The following is a 21827-nucleotide window of genomic DNA, read 5'->3' as shown; positions in this document are numbered from 1 at the left end:
GTGGGAATGAAAGAGAATTCAAAGGGTAAATGGCACAAATGTGATTGGATTTAGCCAGAAGAGGAAGTAGTAATCAGGGTAGGACCAGCTGCATGATGAAAAATGTCACTATCATTTTGACCATGAGATAGCATCAGGGATTTCATCATAATCAAAAAGATTTGTGATGGTCACAGGCAGTTTCAACCTTTCTGGTATTCAGAATCATGATATAGGGACTGAGGATATGAGTATCTCAAAATACCGAGTAAAGATCCATGTTGTCCATTTGGCTGAGAGTGATAACAGGTAGAGCCCAAACTGCTTAGAGAAAAGAAAACAAGCAAAAGAATAAGGGAAAGTTGCACTAGATGACTGGCTAAAAAGGTATACTGCTCTTTAATATGAGTAGAACACTAGTCACAAGGATCAAGAGTAAATCAAGAGGGAGTAGAAAGAATTGCTTGAACTCACAGTGGCTAAGCATGAAATTGCCACTGTAGTTCCTAGTCCTACCCAGTTTATTTCCACTCCAGAATAGGGATAGAGTTTGGCACGATGTAAACTTTTCTAGCTTCTCTTTTTCTTCCCATTCCAGCTGTGGCCATTCTCCCATATTCTCTATTTTTATCCCTCTTCTGTCTATTGCTTCTCTTCAGAGTCTCATTTTGCTTACCTTATTTCAATCATTATATCTTTTCAGATGTCTCTGTTTTGCTGCCTTCTGGAGTGTAGGCAATCATCAAATCTATAGATCTCTAGCCTTATCCTGTGTAGTAAGACCCACATATTTCAAATTTCCTACTAAACATTACCATCTCACAAAATTCCTCAGTAAAATACTAGCAAACTGACTTCAATAACACGTCAAAAATATTATACACCATGACCAAGTGAAATTTGTCCCTGAGATGCAAGGTGAGTTCAACATATACAAATCAATCAATGTCATATGCTACAAAACAGAATGAAAGTTAAAAACCAAGTGATCATCTTAATAGATGCAGAAAAGCATTTGACAAAGCTCAACATCCATTTATGATAAACACTCAACAAAATAGGAATAGATAGAAATTCCCTCAACATATCAGGTCATTTATGAAAAGCTTACAGCTAACATCATAATCCATGGAGAAAAACTGAAAATTTTTCCTCTAAGATCCAGTACAAAGCAAGAATGCCCATCATCACTACTTCTATTCAATCTAGTACTAGAAGTACTGGCAAGAGCAATCAGACAAGAAAAAGAAATAAAAAGTGTCCACTTGGAAAGAAGAGGTAAAATTATCCCTATTTACAGATGGCATGATTCTATATGTAGAAAATACTAAAGGCTCCAGAAAAAAAAAAACACGATTTGACTAATAAACAAATTCATTAAAGTTGTAGAATACAAAATCAGGATACAAAAATCTGTTGCATTTATATACACCAATAACAAACCATCTGAAAGAAAATCAAGAAAGTAACCCTATTTATGATAGCATCAAAAAGAATAAAATACTTAGGATTTAATTTAACCAGAGAAGTGAAAGATTTGAAAACTGAAAACTATAAAACATTGATTTAAAAAATTGAAGAAGACACAAATAAATGGAAAGATACTCTATGTTCATGGATTGGAAAACATTAATATTATTAAAATGTCCATACTACAAAAAGTAATCTACAGATTGAATGCAATTTCTATGAAAATTTCAGACATTTTTCACAAAAATAGAAAAACCCATTCTAGAATTTGTATGAAACCACAAAAGACCATGAGTAGCAAAAGCAGTCTTGAGAAAGGAAAATAAAGTTGGAGGAATTACATTTCCTGATTTCAAATTATATTACAAAGTTATAGTATCTTAACAGTATGATATTAGTATACAACCACATGCATAGACCAATGGATCAGAATAGGGAGCCCAGAAATAAACCCACACATTTATCAACTGACCTTCAACAAGGACACCAGTAAGACACAATAGGAAAAAGATAGTCTATTCCACAAATGGTGCTGGGAAAACTGGATATCCACATACAAAGGAATGAAATTGGCCCCCCTTTTTTTAACACCATATACAAAAATCAGCTCAAAATGGATTAAAGGTTTAAATGTGACCTGAAACTAAAGAACTTCTAGAAATTAGTTAGGAGAAAAACTTTTTGATCTTGGCTTTGGCAATTATTTCTTAACATAACATAAAAAATTCAGGCAACAGAAGCAAAAATAAACAAGTGGGACTATATCAAACTAAAAAGCTTCTGCACAGCAAAGGGAGCAATCAACAAAATGAAAAGGCACTCTATGAATTGGGAGAAAATATTTGCAAACCATATATCTGGTAAAGGGTTAATATCCACAACATATAAGAAACTCACACAACTCAATAACGAAAAAACAACAACCCAATTTAAAAATGGGCAAAGGACTTGCAACAGACATTTTTCTGAGGAAGACATACCAATGGCCAACAGATATATGAAAAGGTATTCAACATCACTAATCATCAAGGAAATACAAATTAAAACTACTATGAGATATCACCTTACACCTGTTAGGATGGCTATTATCAAAAAGACAAGCGATAAGTATTGGTGAGGGTATGGAGAAAAGGGAAGCATGTACACTATTTGTGGGAATGTAAATTGGTACAGCCCCATTTATAAAAAACAGCACAGAGGTTCCTCAAAAAATTAAAAATAGAATTGCCACATTATCTAGCTCTCCCACTTCTGGGTATATATCCAAACACAATGAAATCAGTACCTCGAAAAGATCATCTGAACTCCCATGTTCACTGCAGCATAATTCATAACTGCTAAGATATAGAAACAACCTGCATCTGTTGATGGATGAATGGATAGAAAGAATGTGATGTATGTGTACATATACACACTTATATACACACACCCAATGGAATATTAGGCAGCCTTAAAAAAGAAGGAGATCATGCCTGTAATCCCAGCACTTTGGGAGGCTGAGGCGGGCGGATCACAAGGTCAGGAAATCGAGACCATACTGGCTAACACAGTGAAACCCTGTCTCTACTAAAAATACAAAAAATTAGCCAGGCGCAGTGGCGGGCGCCTGTAGTCCCAGCTACTCGGGAGGCTGAGGCAGGAGAATGGCATGAATCCGGGAGGCGGAGCTTGCAGTGAGACGAGATTGCGCCACTGCACTCCAGCCTGGGTGAAAGAGCAAGACACCATCTCAAAAAAAAAAAAAAAAAAAAGAAAAAGGAGATCCTGTCATTTACAACATGGATGAAGCTGGTGGACATTATGCTAAGTGAAATAAGCCATGAGTGGAAAGAAAACCAGTTCATGATCCCACTTACATGTGGAATCTAAAAAAGTCATACATAGAAACAGAGAGTAGAATAGTGCTTCCCAGGGGCAGAGAGTTGGAGAAACAGGAAGACGTTGGTCAAAGGGTACAAAGTTGCAGTTCTGTAGGATGAAGGAGTTTAGAGATCTAACGTACAGCATGGTGACCATAGTTAATAATACTGTGTTGTATACTGGAAATTTGCTGAGAGACTTCAAGTGCTCTCACTCTAAAACAAAAAAAATGGGGTGACTATGTGAAGAGATGAATGTATTAATTTGCATGACTTTAGTAATCATTTCACTATGTATATGTGTTTCAAAATATCATGTCAGGCTGGGCGTGGTGGCTCATGCCTGTAATTCCAGCACTTTGCGAGGCTGAGGCAAGCAGATTGCCTGAGGTCAGGAGTTCGAGACCAGCCTGGCCAACATGGTGAAACCCCATCTCTACTAAAAATACAAAAATTAGCCGGACGTGGTGGCAGGCACCTGTAGTACCAGCTACTCAGGAGGCTGAAGCAGGAGAATGGCTTGAACCCGGGAGGCGAAACTTGCAATGAGCCGAGAACGCACCACTACACTCTAGCCTGGGCAACAGAACAAGACTCTGTCTCAAAAAAAAAAAAAAAAAAAAAAAATCCCAGCACTTTGGGAGGCCGAGGCGGGCAGATCACAAGGTCAGGAGATCGAGACCATCCTGGCTAACACGTTGAAACCCCGTCTCTACTAAAAATACAGAAGATTAGCTGGGCATGGTGGCAGGTGCCTGTAGTCTCAGCTACTTGGGAGGCTGAGACAGGAGAATGGCTTGAACCTGGGAGGCAGAGCTTGCAATGAGCCAAGATCGCACCACTGCACTCCAGCCTGGGCAACAGTGCGAGACTCTGTCTAAAAATAAATAAATAAATAAAAAATAAAAATAAAACAAAATATCATGTTTCACACCTGAAATATATGAGATTTTAAAATTATTTTAATATGCTTCTTTCATCTCAAAATCAGACATCAATTCCCCCTCAAACCTTTTCTGACTTCCCTATTTCTTTTACTATTTAACCAGCCTGGCTATTATAGGCTGTGAGGCTGAGTCTGTGTAAGGAACCATTCATCTAGCAGTGGTGACTATGCATTAGAATCACCTGGGGAGCTTTCAAAACATACCAATGCCAAAAAAAAAAAAAAAAAAAAAAAAAACCAACAATGCCTGCACTGAACCCCGGACAAATGGAATCAGAACCACCTAGGGGAGAGTGTGAAGTCTGTTCCAGTCCCAGTCTGGGCTTTTGTTTCTCACCTGTAAAATGGATATAATATTATTTTCCATATGGAATTGTTGTGAAGATGAAAAATAAACTATGTAATTCACCTACCACAATACCTGGTACATAACTGGGGGCTCAGTGAATGGTTTCTATTAATAAGAATAATACCTTTATTTTCCTGTTATTCTAGTCACTGAAGTTCATGGTAACTCCCACTTCTCTGGGTCCTCATTCCCTACATTCAGTTATGCCAAGCTTTATCAATTCAAATTTTAAAATACCACTGGATTCATTCTCTGCTTCAAATCCTTTTCTCTCCTACAGTTTAGTACAAAAAATTTTAAATATATAACAAAGTTGAAAGAATTGTATAGTGAATGTGCATATACTCACCACCTAGGTTCTACCATGAACATGTTAACTACACTTGCTTTATCACATAACTCTTCATCCATTGATCCGTCTTAGTTTCTGATACACTTTAGATTACAGACATCAGTGCACTTCCCTCTAAATGCAATCATTAACTAGAGTTCCATGTTTACAGTTTTTGTTTCTGTGACAAAACTTACATATAATGTAGTGCACAAATCTTATGTGTAAATTTACTGATTCATTTTACAAATGAATATACCCTTTGAACCTAAATTCCTAACAAGATATAGAATATTACCATTACCCCAAAAAGTTTTCTCATGCTTTCCCCATCAATGGCCACCTTTCCTCCCCAAAACAACTTCGGTTCCAATTTTTTCCAACACAGAGGAGTTTTGTCAGGCCCTTATTAATTCACACCAACCTAGACTATGAGGTAGTCTTCAAACTGGTTTTCCTGCCTCAACTAGAATCACTCTTTACCTTTAATTAACCTTTCATCCAGATGCTACAATAATCTCCTAAAGCACCACTTTGTCACGTCACCACTCCACCCTGCACCATTTCATAAGCTCCCACTGCCTGTAAAGTCCAAGCTGGCCCCAGCCTGTTTTTAGCTTCATCCCTACCACTCCTGAAGTATAAAACTTTGAACTTCTTTCAAGGCATTACACACTTCCTTGGGTTTAGTTAGTTGTAGAAAACTGGACTGTAAGCATCTTGAAAACTCAAGTGGTATCCTAAGTATCTTTTTATCTGCTGCAGCACGTGATGACACTTCCTTGCACATAATTAGCAGCCAATAGATAAGCATGGAATAAACTAATGGTTACATTTTAAGAAGGAAATGAATGAGTCTTTAACTCCCTGACACTGCCCTGGCGTTAACTTGGATTGGTTATATTTACTGTTTCTATCTCATAAGAATGTGGTGAGGTCACTGTATAACAATTCCTCAAGGAACCCTATAAGATTCAGGGATCAAAAAGAGAGGGGGATGTAAGGGGAATCCACTGAAAATTTCTGACTGGAACTCTACAGTGTGATCTTATGCTACAAAAAGACTGAAACTTCGATTTTTTAAAGTTAGTTCTTGTCTTGTTAATTCAATAAGAAGCTGAATTAACTAACTCTCCAGTTTCAAGTGTACAGCTTAGAGCAGTGGATCTCAACCTTGGCTGCATATTAGAAGCATCTGGGGAGCTTTTAAAACTTACTGGTGCCCACACTCCACCCCCAGCCATTTTGATTCCATTTGTCTGGGGTTCAGTGCAGGCACTGGTATGTTTTGAAAGCTCCCAAGGTGATTCTAATGTGCAGTCACCACTGCTAGATGAATGGTTCCTCACACAGACTCAGCCTCACAGCCTGTGATAAATACACAAGCAAATTTACTGCCACCTCCTCTCCCTCCAGAGACCCAGTGTGAAAGGAAAGAGAAAATTCCTAGTCAAAGAGGATAATTTGTTTTGTACCACTCCTGGCAGAGTACGGCATGTGTGTGTGTGTGCACCACAGAGGAGAGGTGTGGGTCTTTGCAGCAGCTACAGGTTCTCAGAGAGTGGGGCCCTTCCTCTTAGCTGCAGGAAGGCTAGGTCAGCAGCTGCCAGGCAGGAAAGGTAGTCACATAAGGTTCATGTGAATCCTGTTGCTTCAGAGAGTCCCAGTGAGAGAACATCATGCCTCTTAATCACATGGGCAATGACTAGGAGGGTAGGGGGAGGAGGTTCTCAGCAAAAATAACCATCAAACCTTTTAAAACACAGATGCTGAAGATAGCCACATACTACTTGTATTTCAAACATAAAGTCGGGGCCTGTCGCATGGAAGGGTAGACATGAGTAGATGTGTCAGTCAAGTTTCTGTGTAACAACCAAAGTACGCCAGGGCTCCCCAGCCTTTCCTTTTCAGGGCAGTAATGGAAAATAGTACAGTTTTCCATATGTTGGGTAAACTAAAGGCAATGGTGAGGGCATCTGTGTTGAACTTAGTGAAAAAAAATCATTTCTTTATATTACATGATTAAAAGAAAACTAAAATGCTAAGTATACAGGAAAGTATTAAATGCTGAGTTTGTTTAAAATTTCCAAATAAAACGTGATCAAAATTTCAATGAGAAAATGAACTTCTTTTTAGAATAATTCTTTTTCTTCTGAACCCCAGTGGGTTTTTATACCTTTCAGTTGTATCAGTGGTCCCTGCTGGGCTGATTGTTCCCTTATCCCACTCTCATTATCACTGCCCTGCCCCTCCCAAAGGGCAACCACTCTATTCTGTTTCATGTGTATTTTTTATTTGTCTGTGCTCTTATAAAATGTGCTTTGTTGCTTTGTATGATGTACTTTTAATTTGTGTAGATAGCATTGTGTTCTATACCTCATTTTATTCCTTTGCTTTGTTTTCAGCACAATCCAAAGTGTTCTGTGTATTTTTCATCCTCTACTTCCCATTGTTGCATGGCGCTCCATGGAGTGCAGACACATGGTTCACCTACCCACACGCAGGCTGCTTTCAATACTTTGTCACCATGAACAGCATGCATTTTCTGCAACTGAAGGAAACCGCTTTCCTGTCCTCAACTGGAATTCAGATCATTTGCTCCTTTAATTTATACGTCTTTAAGTCTAACAGCTAGCTATTCCTATTGTGGAATGCAAATGTTAAATCATAATGCAAATGGATTTCCAGTTCAATTAAACTTTTTCTTTGTTTTTAGAGACAGGATCCTGCTATGTTGCCCAGGCTGGAGTGCAGTGGCTATTCACAGGCATGATCATAACATACTACAGCCTTGAACTCCTAGGCTCAAGCAATCCTCCAGCCTCAGCCTCCTGAGTAGCTGGGACTACAGGTGTGAATCATTGCACCTGGCTAAAACTGAACTTTTTTACATCAAGTATTCAGAAACAATAATTTTTTCCTCCAGCATATCACCATTATACTTGTAACTTCATTGTTTTGAATTCCGTTCAAAGATTCAAATCATAACCCCAGTAAGTGTCTCCGGTGAACTTTGTTGTGCCCCATTTTCCCAGGTTGAAGTTTTGCTGTGCTTCCTTAAATTTTGTCAGTACACAATAACATATTTTCACACAGCTCTTATAATTTTCCTGTCCCAAGTAAAAGTTACCACTATAAACATCTTTTGCAGTTGTCATGTGTTGCTTACCTGTCTTTTCTCTCCAGTAACAGACCTGACCTGTTGCAGGTGGGGAGTCTGCCACTGAGAACAGCAAGAGGTAGCTGGTTTCTTCTCCCTTTTTGCAGTCTGGCTGATACCCTTCCTCCCATCTTGCAGAAGATGGTTTCTGACCCTTCTCTGGGATGGGAAATTAGGAGTGAGGAAAGGAGAGGCACAACATTTTTGCTAGTGCCAGAGTTGCATTGCTCTCTTTGGATGTAGCAGGTTTAAAACTAGGGTTTTCTCATCTGTGGTATCCTTGTCGTAGGTAATACACTCTGCTCCTACTCAAAATTAAGATCTTGCCTCAGCCCTGAGGAACTGGCAGTTCATCTGTGGATTCTTTTCACTGATAGCCTTTTGTCCCTCTGGGCAGTCTTTTGGTGGACCTAAGTCACCCCCTGGTTCATTCTTGCATAAGATCTGCACCTGGTCCTTGGGCTCCATCCATGCATGTTGTTAGGCCCTCCCAGCACAGCAGAAATCTCTCCTCGACCAGCTCTGAAGAGCAGCTGACCAGCTCAGTTCCCATCTCTCCTGATCCCTGGTCAAGAGGCAGAGGCCAGTCCTCTGTGAGTCCTCTGTGTCTCCCATACCATAAGAGAACACACATCCCATCACACATTACCATTAAAACTCCATTCCCGGGACTTCAGGAGAGTTTAGACGGTTTCATCCTCCAGCATTTCCACACACAGAGAGAGTGAGGCTCACAAAACATCAGCAGTTCTCTCCAAAAGCACCCTCCAAGTCTCCTTCGGTCTCCACTGACACAGGTGAGTCGTGGGACATCATCTCATTGGCTCTCTGCCCCTCCTTTCTGCATGTCCTGCACAGCTGTGGTCTTCACACTTCACTCTGGCATTGCGTGTCCAGGGTCTTAGGGTCTCAGCTGAAAGTTTCTTGGAACACTCTGTTGCATGTACATTATGATGCCCTGGCTGAGGCGGGTTGATGGCTTTTGATGAAAACAACAGAAGTTGACAGGAAAACAACAGAAGTTGACAGGAGAACAAAAGCATGCACACTGTGTAAAAACTTGTGGTCCAGCTCATCCATGATTCTGCAGCTAGCATGGTTCCCTCCTGCAAAGTATACCTGCTCTCTTTGAAACCGACATTAAAAATCAGAAAATCCCAGCTTCTCTTAGTAGCCATATTCAGCGGTTTCTTCTCAGATTAATGCAGTCTTTTTGAGGCCTATTTTTTTTTTTTGAGTTTTCCAGAAGGAAGAAAGGGCCAGGGCAGGGGTTTGTTACCGGAAAAAGGGTCTTATCCCAGATGCCAAGAGTGAGTTCTTGGATCTCTCACGGGAAAGAATTCAGGGTCTTTATTTACTTAGCATCATTAACTTATTCCCTCAACCTTAAATATCTTGTGACCAGGACTGCCCAATCCCCTGGGACTATAACCCAGCAGGTTTGGCTTTATCCAGCCTCTATTCAGGATGGGGGCACTCTGGTTAGGACGACTCTGACAGATTCACTGCAGCACCAGCCGAGGGCTCCTCCAGAGCTAAGAGCAGGAGAAGCAAGGCCACCCCAACACACAGGAACCATCAGACTTGAATGGGCAACAGCAAGATTCCAGCAGGAACTATGAGATCCAAAACATCCAGTTATTAGGGGTTGTTACCACAGGAAGGTGCTGAAGTCAGCACAAAGCAGAGGACTTGCAACCAAGAGCTTAAAATTTATTTAAAAACAAACAAACAAAGAATAAGAGTTGTTTGTCTGCTTGTTGGCAATTTTTGAAAGTTTTTATTTGTGCTAATTATCTGGACATGAAAAATATTATAAGGAAATTAACCTTGGTACATTTTCACATATTTTGATGGGTTTCTTAGTTGTACCTGTGTCTAATACTGGTCAATGGCATTTCTCTAAAGACTTTTTATTTGGTGAGTAAACCAAGATGAAAATTCTAAGCCCCCCAACTGACTGAATGGACCCCCCCCCCCAAGCCAAGAGGATGCCAAAGAAACCTGAAAAACCAGTTCCTGCCATGGTGAGAAGTGGGGTCAGACATGCCTCATTATACCCACTCCCTTTTGCAGTTTAGACACAACTGACCAGCACTCACATTAAAACAGAGATCCTAAGACTCACCGAACAGACTCTTTGTAGCAATCTGACACCAATGTCAACCTGACTCAGCTACAGTATCACATGACACATAACAGGCCCTAAAGGAAATCAAACTAATTTACGCCCAGAATATGTTTCTTTGACATATTCTGAAATGGCCTTGAAAAGCTGTCTCTTGTAGGGGAAATTTACATTCTGTAGAGAATCCCCCTTTCTTTCCAGGTCTTTTCCTGAGCCAGGAGCAATGTGACTGAGTCTGACACATTTTAAGGTATGTTAAGAGACATTTACCATCTGTTCTCTCCGAAGCCTTCTACCTGAACCTTAACTTCCACAACTCCTCCACCCCCACCGCCACCCCAACACTTACCTTAATTCAAGCTGATGTCAACTCTTCAGGTATAGCTTAACTCTGTCAATCAACTGCTAACCAGGAAAGCTTTGAATACACCTGTGACCTGGACGCCCCTTCCCACCTGCTTCAAGATGTCCTGCCTTTTTTGGCTGAATCAATGTATATCTTAAATGTATTGATCTATGTCACTGCCTGTCACTACTGTCTCCCTAAAATGTATAAAATCAAGCTATAACCCAGTCACCTTGGGCACATGTTCTCAGGACCTCCTGAGGCTGTGTAACTGGCCCCCTCAACTTTGGCAAAATAAACCTCTAAATCAGTTTAGACCTGTCTCATACTTTTTGGTTTACAGGTATCATTATCATTAATTTTCTTTCACAAAATTGCCAGCAATATTATTCAAAGTGGCATTTTGTGGTTACTACCTTTGAGAGCTTTTTGACTCCTTTAATTGACCTTCTCTGTAGATCATGTTATTTCAAATTGAGAAAGTTCTCCCTTCATGGGCCCTAAGGTACCTGGACAGCACAAAGCAAATTCTGTAAATGGTGGGTGTTTTCAATTCTACTTCCTTTGGTATTAAATGTGTAAATATTTCAGTCCCAATATATTCGCAGTTACTGCCTTTTGCCCCTGCCCCTCATCTCTCAGGCTTGTCCTTGCTATAAGCTTCAGAGCAGGTGGACTGATCTCACCATGCCCTTCGCATGTCACTGTGACGTGGCCCAGGGCCCAGGCCTCTCCTGGACTCTGACCTGCATGCTTCCCCACACATCCTTCTATCTGACTTTATTTCTCCGTCTTTTAAGCTCTGGAAACCTTTCCCAAGTACCCTTGAGAATAGTGTTGTCCAAAGGAAATCTCTTACATTTCCTTTGTCTTATATATGACAGTCATATATATAATTTCAAATTATCCAGTAACCACATTTAAAAAGTAAAAAGAAACAGATAAAATTGCCTTAAATATATTTTAATTCAATATATTAAGAAATTATTATTTCAATATACAACCTGGCTGGGTACAGTGGCTCACATCTATAACCCTAGCACTTTAGGAGACTGAGGCAGGAGGATTACTTGAACCCAAGAGTTCAATACCAGCCTGGGCAACAAAGTTAGATCTCGTCTCTACAAAAAAGAAAAAAATTAGTTGGGAGTGGTGGCACATACCTGTGGTCCTAGCTACTTGGGAGGCTGAGGCAGGAGGATCCCTTGAGCCCAGGAATTTGAGGTTGCAGTGAGCCATGATTGCACCACTGCACTCCAGCCAGCCTGTGCAACAGAGCGAGATGCTGTCTCAATAACAATAATTTCTATGGGTGGACTGAATGTTTATATCACCCCCAAATTCATAAGATCAAATCCTAACCCCCAATGTGATGGTCCATGGAGGGGGGCCTTCGGGAGATTAGGTCATGAGAGTAGAAGCCTCATGAATGGGATTAATGCCTTTGTGAAAGGGACCCTAGAGAATTATCTGGCTGTCATTCCACCATGTGAGGATACAACTGGAAATCAGCAGTCTACAACTTGGAAGAGGCTTCTTATCAGATCCCATGATGCTGACTCCTTGAAACTGGACTTCCAGCCTCCAAAGCTGTGAGAAAAAACATGTGTTGTTTAAGCCACCCAGTCTATGGCAATCTGTTATAGCAGCCTAAACTAAGTTGAGTGCAGTGGCTCAGTGCAGTGGCACGATCATACCTCACTGCAGTCTCACTTTCCTGAGTTCAAGTGATCCTCCTGCCTCAGCCTCCTGAGTAGTGGGGCCACAGGTATGCATCACCATGGCCAGCTAGTTTTTTTGATTTTTAGTAGAGATGGGGTATTGCTGTGTTGCTCAGGTTGGTCTCAAACTCCAGAGCTCAAGTGATCCTCCCACCTTGGCCTCCCAAAGTGCTGGGATTACAGGCCTGAGACACTGCACTCACCCAAGAAATTATTAATAAGACATTTTATATTCTTTTATTGGCCTGAAAATGCAGTGTGCATTTTATACTTCTGGCACATCCCAATTCAAATGAGCCACATTTTCAGTGCTCAGTAGCTGTATGTGCTGGTAGTTCCCACATGGGACCTCGGTGCTCTGAGTGTAGTCCAAAGACCAGCAGCAGCATCACCTGGGACCTTGTTAGAAATGCAGAGACACTGTATCTCAGAACTTAAAGTAAAATGGTAATAATTAAAAAAAAGAAATGCAGAGACCTGGGCTCCACCCAAGACCTGCGGAATCAGAATGTGCATTTTAACAGGACTCCCCAGGCGACATGCTGCACATTAAAGTTTGAGACACTCTGGTCTGGAAGACACAGTCAGTCCTCGGTAGAATCCCTCACATCCTCCACTTTTTCCTGAACATCCCCATCACCTGCCTGGTCTTGCTGAAACCTGGCTCTGACCTGGGGCACTCCTGCCCCCCGCAGTTCTCTCCAGTGGTGCCTGTTTCCCTCTTCTTCCCCACTCCCAAGGCCCTCCTGGCTCTGTGTCCCATGCCAGCAGGTCGTACCACCCACTTGCTCTTGTGGTTGCTATCCTTGACTGACCCTAGTCACTGCTTGGCACTTCTAGTTCCTTGTCACTCCAACACGACTTAGTGATTTCAGCATCTGGTGATCCATCCAGTGTCCTGGCCCCCTCAGTTCTCTCCCCACCTCCAAAAAGCTTGACTTCCATGATTATACCTTAGACATTCCCATTACGGAACACACACACACACACACACACACACACACACACACACACACACCTCTGCATCCTTGCCATAAACTCAGTTTCAAGTAACCACTCTCCAGCCACTATTTCCTATTTTCCTCCTCACTCCCTCAAGCACCTTGATGGTCTTTCTACCATTGCAGGACCCACAACACATTGATCCATCCTCCACCTCACTGTCCCTCACCCCTCATCTCTTTATTTCTCTCCTTGCCACGGTTATTCCATGCTTCATCCATACAAGCAATCTCTTCCATATACCCCCCTCCTCTCTCTTTTGGTCATACATCCTCACCAAAGTCACAGTCTTGGTTAAATCCAACTCTCTGCCTTCACCATGCAGTTGTACATAGCCCAAGAAAAGCTTGTAACTATTACTTTAAGTACAAGATGATTAACCAAGTTATACTTGAGTGTTGCCAGGCTATTTCCCCAGTCTGTTCTCTCTTCTACTCTCCTAGATGACTCTCACTCCCCTTCCTTAAACTCTCAACACCCCTCCCCCATCCTCACTCTTGGAACCAATGCGGTGGTTAATGTTAGGTGTTCACCTGATGGGGCTTAGGTTGGGGTTTCACCATGTTGACCAGGCTGGTCTCGAACTCCTGAGCTTAAATGATCCACCCACCTCGGCCTCCCAAAGTTTTTGATCTTGAAATTTGTGATGAGCATGGAGTTAGAGTGAGAGAGGTAAGGGCCACTTTGAGTTTTACCTAGTTCCATCTCCTATTTTCCCATTGCCCCTCCAAGAGACAGAGTGCTCACACATCTCATCGACAATCTGTAGTGGTTCATATTATACACTTCTTTAGTAGCTCACTCTAGCAGCTCACCCAGCATTAACAAGTAGTTATCACAGTGCCTGGTATGCAGTGGACACTAATAAATATTTGCTGAGTGAAGGCTGAATAAATAAAACGTTCAATCAAAATGTAAATTTGTCTCTTTTGTCTTCCTTGAACTTTAGAAAAAAGGAAACTGCTCAGCATTTTTCTCAAAGCCCTTGATTAGACTTGAAGAGAACATTAAAGAAGGCTTTTCTCTTGACAAAACGACTTCTTAAAACTTTTAATAGGAGCACTTGTTTTTGTTTTTCATTTTTATAGGAATTCTGGTGACTAGTCTGTATTTTATGCAAGGAGGAATACTGAATACAATAAGCTGTAAAAGGCTTCCAGGAATATAGAGTGAGGAAGAAGGAATAACATTCCTGACCTTGAATGTCATCATCTAAATTGATTAATTTTTAAGCTACCCCCATAAAATAAAACTAATAGAAGAACAGAATTATCTGTTTCTCATCAAGATTCAATTCAGTAGGCATTTGCTGAATATCTTTGCAATGTGTTCTGGGTGCGTTCAAAGAAGTAAAATGTACAGCTGGTAACTTTGGAGATGCTCTGTTTTTTCAACAGTGTGAATTAAGATGTCTTTTTTTTTTTTTTTTTGATTTGGCATAACCCAAGAAGGCTTTTTAAAGGAAACACTAATTTCTAGTGTTTACTTGCCTTAGAACTTTGAATCAAGAAGCAGAGAAAGGCAGTTAGGGAGGTGTGAAATGCTTTAACTGACCAAGAATTTCCTTTCTCTTTGAATGCTCTCTTTCCATTTTGCCATTTCACATTTTAAAATTTTTTATAAATACTATCAAAGGTTTATGCTGGATTCCAAAGAAGTTAATAGAAACTTTGAATATATAAATGGAATTCCCAGCATAGTTGAACGGAATGTATACTATTGTTAGTAAATGCTTTATAATTTTTTCCTTTTACTTATTCTCATTGCCATTATATGAATTCAATTGTATGACATTTTATAAATTCACCATTTATGTGATTTTTTTGGCAGGGATTTTTAAAAAGATAGGCAGCAGCTTTTTATAAGTTGCAAAAACCATTCTTAGATGCCACATTTAACCAGGAACACTTAAAAAATAAAAAGCATTTTTAAAATATCCATTTTTAATATTTTAGATGAGATTTATTTTCAGTTAATGTATTTTTAGTTAACTCAGCAATATTGTTTATTTGGAATCCTGTTACTTAAATGTACAAGCTTTCACCCTGAGATGAGCTTTATGGATTTTCTCAGGATTGACTTGGAAGATATATAATAAGTATTAAGGGAAAGTTTCAGTAACATTCTTAGTTAAGGATATCAATGAACAGTGGTAATAATGTTTGGTCCAATTTATGCCTTGATTGATTTAAATTCCTGATAACTAAAATGAGAAGGGAAACTTGGCTTAATTAGGAGGTATACTGTATTTTTTTAATGATCACAGATTTCACTATTGGAAGGGAACAAAAACGATAATTTTCTCCAGCACCCTAAGACCTTGCTCCCTGGGGGCCAGGGCTGTGTCTTTGTCTCTAGAGTTTGCTGAGATTCTGGAATGTGTGCTCAGGAAATAGAGGGAGAGAGGGGAGGCATATCTGCCCCATTTAATTGTGAAGCAATGGAGGACAAAGAAGTTTCCTGAGATTACATAACCATCAACAGTTACAATCCCAGATTTTCTGCATCCTCTTGTGTGACATGACAAGAAATAGATATCTGGTCTCTGCTCCTGATTCCTGACACAGAGTTCCAAAAACCTTTGTAACTGCCTGGATGATAGGAATGCTAGGAACATCTTTTTGTTATAATATTTGGTCTTAGTCCCCAGTTTCTAACACAAGAGCTTCTAAGACCCTTGGAATTTCTGGAGTGATGAATGTCCTTCTCTAATGAAATGACTTGGTATTGGGGGCCCTAGATAGCTTCAGGATGGGGTTTGGGGAATGAAGACCAAGGCATGATCAGAGGGATGGACTTCCTGCCTCCCCAACCTTCAGGGAGGGCAAAGGGGCTGGAGATTGAATTAATCACCAATGGCTCATGCCCAAATAATAAAGTCTGAATAAAAACCATTAAATTTCTTATTCCTCTGCCCCTCACACCTCATTGTCTTACCACTACCATGCCCATCCCTTTGCCATCCTGAAATTCTTTTCCTTCTGGTTTTTAAGCCTAGCTAAAGTGACCTCTGACAGCACGGGATACTGAAAGAGAAAGATCAGGACTTCTATTTCCTCCTGTAGGCTGTGTCCTGTACTGTCTTGTGGGAAAGAAGTTGGCTTATAGCAGGATGAGTCAGAAATCAGGGACTGTTTCCTAACACTAGGTAGTCCCTATGCCTTCTCCTTCTCAGATGTGGTTTTGTTCACTATTAGGTTGATCCACTTTGAGTGTTCAGGAAATACCTAGTTCCATCAGTCCTAGTTTCCATTCATGGGGATGGGTGACTCCTGAACATTCATTCATAGGATGGTCCTACCTAGGCTCTACACATGTTCATACAGGTGTAAGAGCCAGACCCCAGTAGCAGATGAAAACTCTATGATGTGTATCTCTTATGCACTTGTCTCATGCATGAGTGGAGGTGCTGGCCATTTGGGCTCTACCCATCCACATAAGGACTTCTAGAATCCAAGCCTATCCATCTGAAGGTGCTCATACCATTCTAGAGCCTTCCTGTCTCCCCAAGGCACATTGTTTCCTTAATCACTAGTGGGGCATCTGTCCCTTTGTTCTGCCTGCATATAGTCAGCTTGTCGTAAGAATACTAGAATGGCAGGGATTTCTACCCTATGGGCCTCTTTACATGACTGGCATGCTCCATTTACCACTGTGGTAGTCAAAAAAGCTCTCTGTCTAAAAACGGCCTTAATATGCTAGGTCTTTGCCTGACATTAGCATTGAAGGCCTAACAGGGTTTGTCTTAATCTGTTCTGGCTGCTATGACTATGTACCACAGGCTGCATGGCTTGAACAACAGGATTTATTTTCTCACAGTTCTGGAGGCAAGAGGTCCAAGATTAAGGTGTTGGAAAATTTGGTTTCTGGTGAGGCCTTACTTTCTGGCTTGCAGATGGCTGCCTTCTTCTTGTGTCCTCACATGGAGTCTCTGTTCCCTCCCCTTCAGCCTGCACATGACTTTGCAACTGCCTTGACTAACAAAGTACAGCTGAAGGCAATACAACATCTACCTAGCTCTCTCTCAGGATACTTGGCCTTGGGAACCAGCCATTGTGCTGTGAGAATGCCTAGCTCTGAGCTGTGGCTGAGCTCCCACACAGAGGCAGTGAGTACCGACTTGCCAACTGTGTGTTAGCTAGCCTGGAGGTGGACCTTCCAGCCACTGAATGTCCCTGTGAGGCAGAGATGAGCCTTCCCTGCAGAGCCCTGCCCAGATTGCAATTAACAGGCAACATAAATGACCATTGTTGTTTAAATCACCAAGTTTTGGGGTGGTTTACTAAGCAATAATAGGCACCAGGAACAATTGGGGATAAGTCTTTTCTCTTGTTGCTTCCTTGTAATATAATTTTTAACTCCTCAGAACATAAAAGAGATTTCTCCGGACTTTTGTTAAGCTTTTAGAAATATAACTGGTTCAAAAGGAATGACTGAATATATGCATCTACATCTTTTTTATTCCAATATCCTGATGAAATTATAAAAGAGATTTCATATTTAAAAAATCCAGCAAACTAAAGCTGACACTGTATAAAATGAAATACATACCATGATCAACAGGGGTTTATCCCACATGCATAAGGCTGGCTCAACATTTAAAAATCAATTAAGGTAGTCCATCACATCAACAGGCTAAAAAAGAAAATCATATGATCTTATCAATATACACAGAAAAGACATTTGACAAAATCCACTGCCTGTTTATGATAAAAACACTCAGCCTACTAAGAATAGAGGGGAGCTTCCTAAACCTGCTAAATAATATATCTATTTAAAGCCCTACAGTTAATACCATGCTTAATAGTGAGAAATTAGAAGCTTTCTGGCTAAGATTAGCAACAAGACAAGGGTGATCCCTCTTGCCACTCTTTTTCAACATCATACTAGCAGTCCTAGCTAGTGCAGTTGGACAAAAAAAGGAAATAAAATGTACACTGATTGGGAAGAAAGAAATAAAACTGTCTTTGTTCATAGATGACACAATCATCTACATAGACAATTCAGAAGAATCTCCAAAAACCTCCTGGCCCTTATAAGTAATTATGGCAAGGTTGAAGGATGTAAGGTTAATTTACAAAAATCTACGTCTTTCATAAAAATGAACAATAAACAAATAAATTACAAACACAATACCATTTACATTAGCACCCCAAAAGTTATATACTTAGGTATAAATCTAACAAAATATGTGCTTGATACACATAAGAAAATCTACGAAACTGTGATAATAGAAATCAAAGATGAACTAAGTAAAATGGAGAGATATTTTATGTTCATGGGTGGGAAGACAATATTGTCAAGATGTCAGTTCTTCCCAACTTGATCTCATTTTGGGGTGGTTTATTAAGCACTATATAATAGGGACTCCATAGGGATTCAATGCAATCTCAATCAAAATTCCAGCAAGTTATTTTGTGGATATTGACAAACTGATTATTGAATTTATATGGAGAGATGAAAGACCTAGAATAGCCAAATCAATATTGAAACAGAAAAACAGGGTTGTGGACTGACACTACTCGACTTCAAGACTTGCTATAAAGCTTCAGTAATCAAGATGGTATGATATTAGCAAAAGAATGGACAAATAGATCAGTGGAACAGAATAGAGAGCCTAGGAATAGAAGCACGTAACAACTGACCTTTGAAAAAGAAGCAAAGAAAACTCAGTGGAGAAAAGTCAGTCTTTTCCTCAAATGTGCTGAAACAACCGGCCATCCACACGCAAACAAAACAAAACAAAACAAAAAACTGAATCTAGACACAGAGATTACATCTTTCACAAAAGTTAACTCAAATGGATCATAGACCTTCATGTTAAGTGCAAAATTATAAAATTCCCAGAAGATAACATAAGAGAAAATCTAGATATCCTTGGATATGGTGATTGTTTTTAAAATACAGTAACAAAGATAAAATTGATAAGCAAAGCTTCATTAAAATTAAAAATTGCTCTATGAAAGGACTCTCAAGATAATGTAAAGACAAGTCACAGACTGGGAGAAAATATTTGCAAAACACATATCTGACAAAGGATTGTTATCTAAAATATGCAAAGAACTCTTAAAACTCGACAATAAGGAAAGGAATAACTCAATTTAAAAAATGGGCAAAAGACCTGAATAAATATCTCACCAAATAAAGTATACAGATGGCAAATAAGCACATGAAAAGATGCTCAACATCATATGTCATTAGAGAATTGTAAATTAAAATGACATTAAGATAAAACTACACATCTATTAGAACGGCCAAAATCCAGAACACCTGATGCTGACAAAGACGTGGAACAGTAGGAATTTTCATTCATTGATGGTGGGGATGCAAAATGGTCCAGACACTTTGGAAGACAGTTCGGCAGTTTCTTACAAAACTAAACATACTCTTACCACATAATACAGCAATCACACACCTTACTATTTACCCAAATGTGTTAAAAACTTGTCCAAAAAAAACTTGCACAAAGATGTTTGTAATGGCATGATTACTAATTTCCCACACTTGGAAGTGACCAAGACATCCTTCAGTGGGTGAATGACTAAGCAAACTCTGGTAGATCCAGACAATGGAATATTATTCAGTGATAAAAAGAAATAACCTATCATGCCAAGAAAAGATATGGAGGAACCTTAAATGCATATTAGTAAGTGAAAGAAACCAATCTGAAAAGGCCATATACAGTATGATTCCAACATCGTGACCTTTGGAAAAGGCAAAACTATGAAGACAGTAAAAAGATCAGTGGCTGTCAGGGGTTGCAAGGAGAGAGGGATGAATAGGCAGAGCACAGAGGGCAGTGGAACTAACCTGTATGATACTATTATATAACGGTAATTACATGCCATTATACATTTGTCCATACCCATACGATGTACAACACTTGTGAAGCCCTAATATAAACTGTGGAGTTTGGGTAATAATAATGTGTCAGTGTAGGTTCATTGATTATAACAAATGTACTACTTTGGTGGGAGATGTCGATAGTGGAGAAGGTTGTGGGTGTGTGACAGAAGGGGGATATGGGAACTCTCTGTATTTTCTGTTCAATTTTGCTATAAATCTTAAACTGCTATAAAACATAAAGTCTATTTAAAAATATATATAATCTTTATATAATTAAATATATATAATGTTTAATGTCCATAAAAGCACTAGAAAGCCAAGAGAGGTAGAACTAGCTTAGAAAAGATTGGACTTTCAGGAAGACAAAAAGAATTGATTATGGTGAAATCCAGTAGTGTGAAAAAAAAATCAAGATAACAGAAATAATGGTTTCTATATTTTAGTTTCTTATTTTTTCAGCAATAACTATAAAAGGAAATATCAGGAAAAATAGATTCCCACTCATGATTGCAACATAAATTATAAAACCTTGGTTGAAATGTAATAAGAAAAACATTAGAGCTAAGTGACAAAACTTTAAAACTTTAAGTCTTAAATAAATTGGTAGGAAATAATTCTGTACATATTAATATAAAATGTAAGTATTATATATGAATCTGTAAATATAATATTAGTCCCACTGCAAAGAAAAAATCCTAGTGGAAAGAATTTGATAAGATAATTCTGATATTTTCTAGGAAGAGAAAATGTGTTAAGAATAGAACATAGCTGGGCATGGTGGATTACGCCTGTAATCCCAGCACTTTGGAAGGCCGAGACAGGTGGATCACTTGAGGTCAGGAGTTTGAAACCAGCCTGGCCAACATGGTGAAACCCCGTCTCTACTAAAAATACAAAAAAATTAGCTGGGTGTGGTGGCATGTGCCTGTAATCACAGCTACTTGGGAGGCTGAGACAGGAGAACTACTTGAACCTGGGAGGTGGAAGTTGCAGTGATCCGAGATCACACCACTGCAATCCAGCCTGGGTGACAGAGCAAGACTTCGTCTCAAAAAAAAAAAAAAAAAAGAATAGAACATAAATTTTAAAAATGAAGAATCATAAAGTGGAAATGATTAAGCTATTATACTGAAAAAGCTTGACACTGAAAGGTTTGAAAATAAAGGCAGTTAAACAAATGAGCTTCTAGTAAAATATCTATATGTAAATTCCAATTCAAGATACAAGAAAGACAAAATATCAAATTAGTGGGGGGAGGATGGACTAATCAACAGATAGCTTTGAGATCATTGATCAATGACTGTCCAGTTGAGAAAAACATTTTATTACATTTTACATAAAAATACATACACAGGGGCGAGTAGTGGCTTACACCTATAATACAACACTTCGGGAGGCCAAGAGGCAGGAGGATCGCTTGAGGTCAGGAGTGTGAGACAAGCCTGGGCAAAACAGTGGCAAAAAAATCTCTACAAAAAAATAAATAAATAAATAAAAATTAGCCGGGCATGGTGGCACATGCCAGTAGTCCCAGCTACTCGGGAGGCTGAGGTGGGAGGGTTCCCCGCTTGAGCACAGAAGTTGTAGGCTGTGGTGAGCTAGGATCACACCTCTAAAGCCTGGGGCAGAGTGGGGCCCCATCTCTTCAAACAAACAAACAAACCATATACAGAAGAAAATAGAAGGACAG

At 39.7% G+C, this 21827-nt stretch overlaps 1 protein-coding gene across 31 annotated transcripts in view; it reads right to left on the bottom strand.

Moving 5' to 3' along the window:
- LOC134810163 (serine/threonine-protein kinase Nek4-like) overlaps positions 1 to 21827 on the bottom strand; it is a 232505-nt gene that overhangs the window by 196743 nt on the left and 13935 nt on the right. For 11 of the 31 annotated variants that reach the window (XR_010157494.1, XR_010157501.1, XR_010157492.1 and 8 more), the window contains exons 3-4: positions 17843 to 17926; positions 11732 to 11833 (exon numbers count right to left, since the gene is read on the bottom strand). The exons of 1 other annotated variant lie outside the window; for it this stretch is intronic. Coding sequence is in view for 7 of the 30 variants with exons in the window: in XM_063812050.1 (XP_063668120.1) it covers positions 11732 to 11807 (76 nt within the window). In the remaining 23 variants the exon portion in view is untranslated. Of the gene's footprint in view, positions 1 to 7208; positions 9711 to 11731; positions 11834 to 11930; positions 12159 to 17842; positions 17927 to 18936; positions 18996 to 21827 lie in introns of those variants that run through there. 19 more of the 31 variants (XR_010157500.1, XR_010157486.1, XR_010157485.1 and 16 more) reach the window with 6 other exon arrangements.

The sequence above is a fragment of the Pan troglodytes genome, chromosome 5 (genome assembly GCF_028858775.2).
Source record: "Pan troglodytes isolate AG18354 chromosome 5, NHGRI_mPanTro3-v2.0_pri, whole genome shotgun sequence".
In the NCBI taxonomy this organism is placed as follows: Eukaryota; Metazoa; Chordata; class Mammalia; order Primates; family Hominidae; genus Pan; species Pan troglodytes.
Note: the sequence above shows the minus strand (reverse complement) of the source record. Positions and strands in the feature narration are given on the sequence as shown.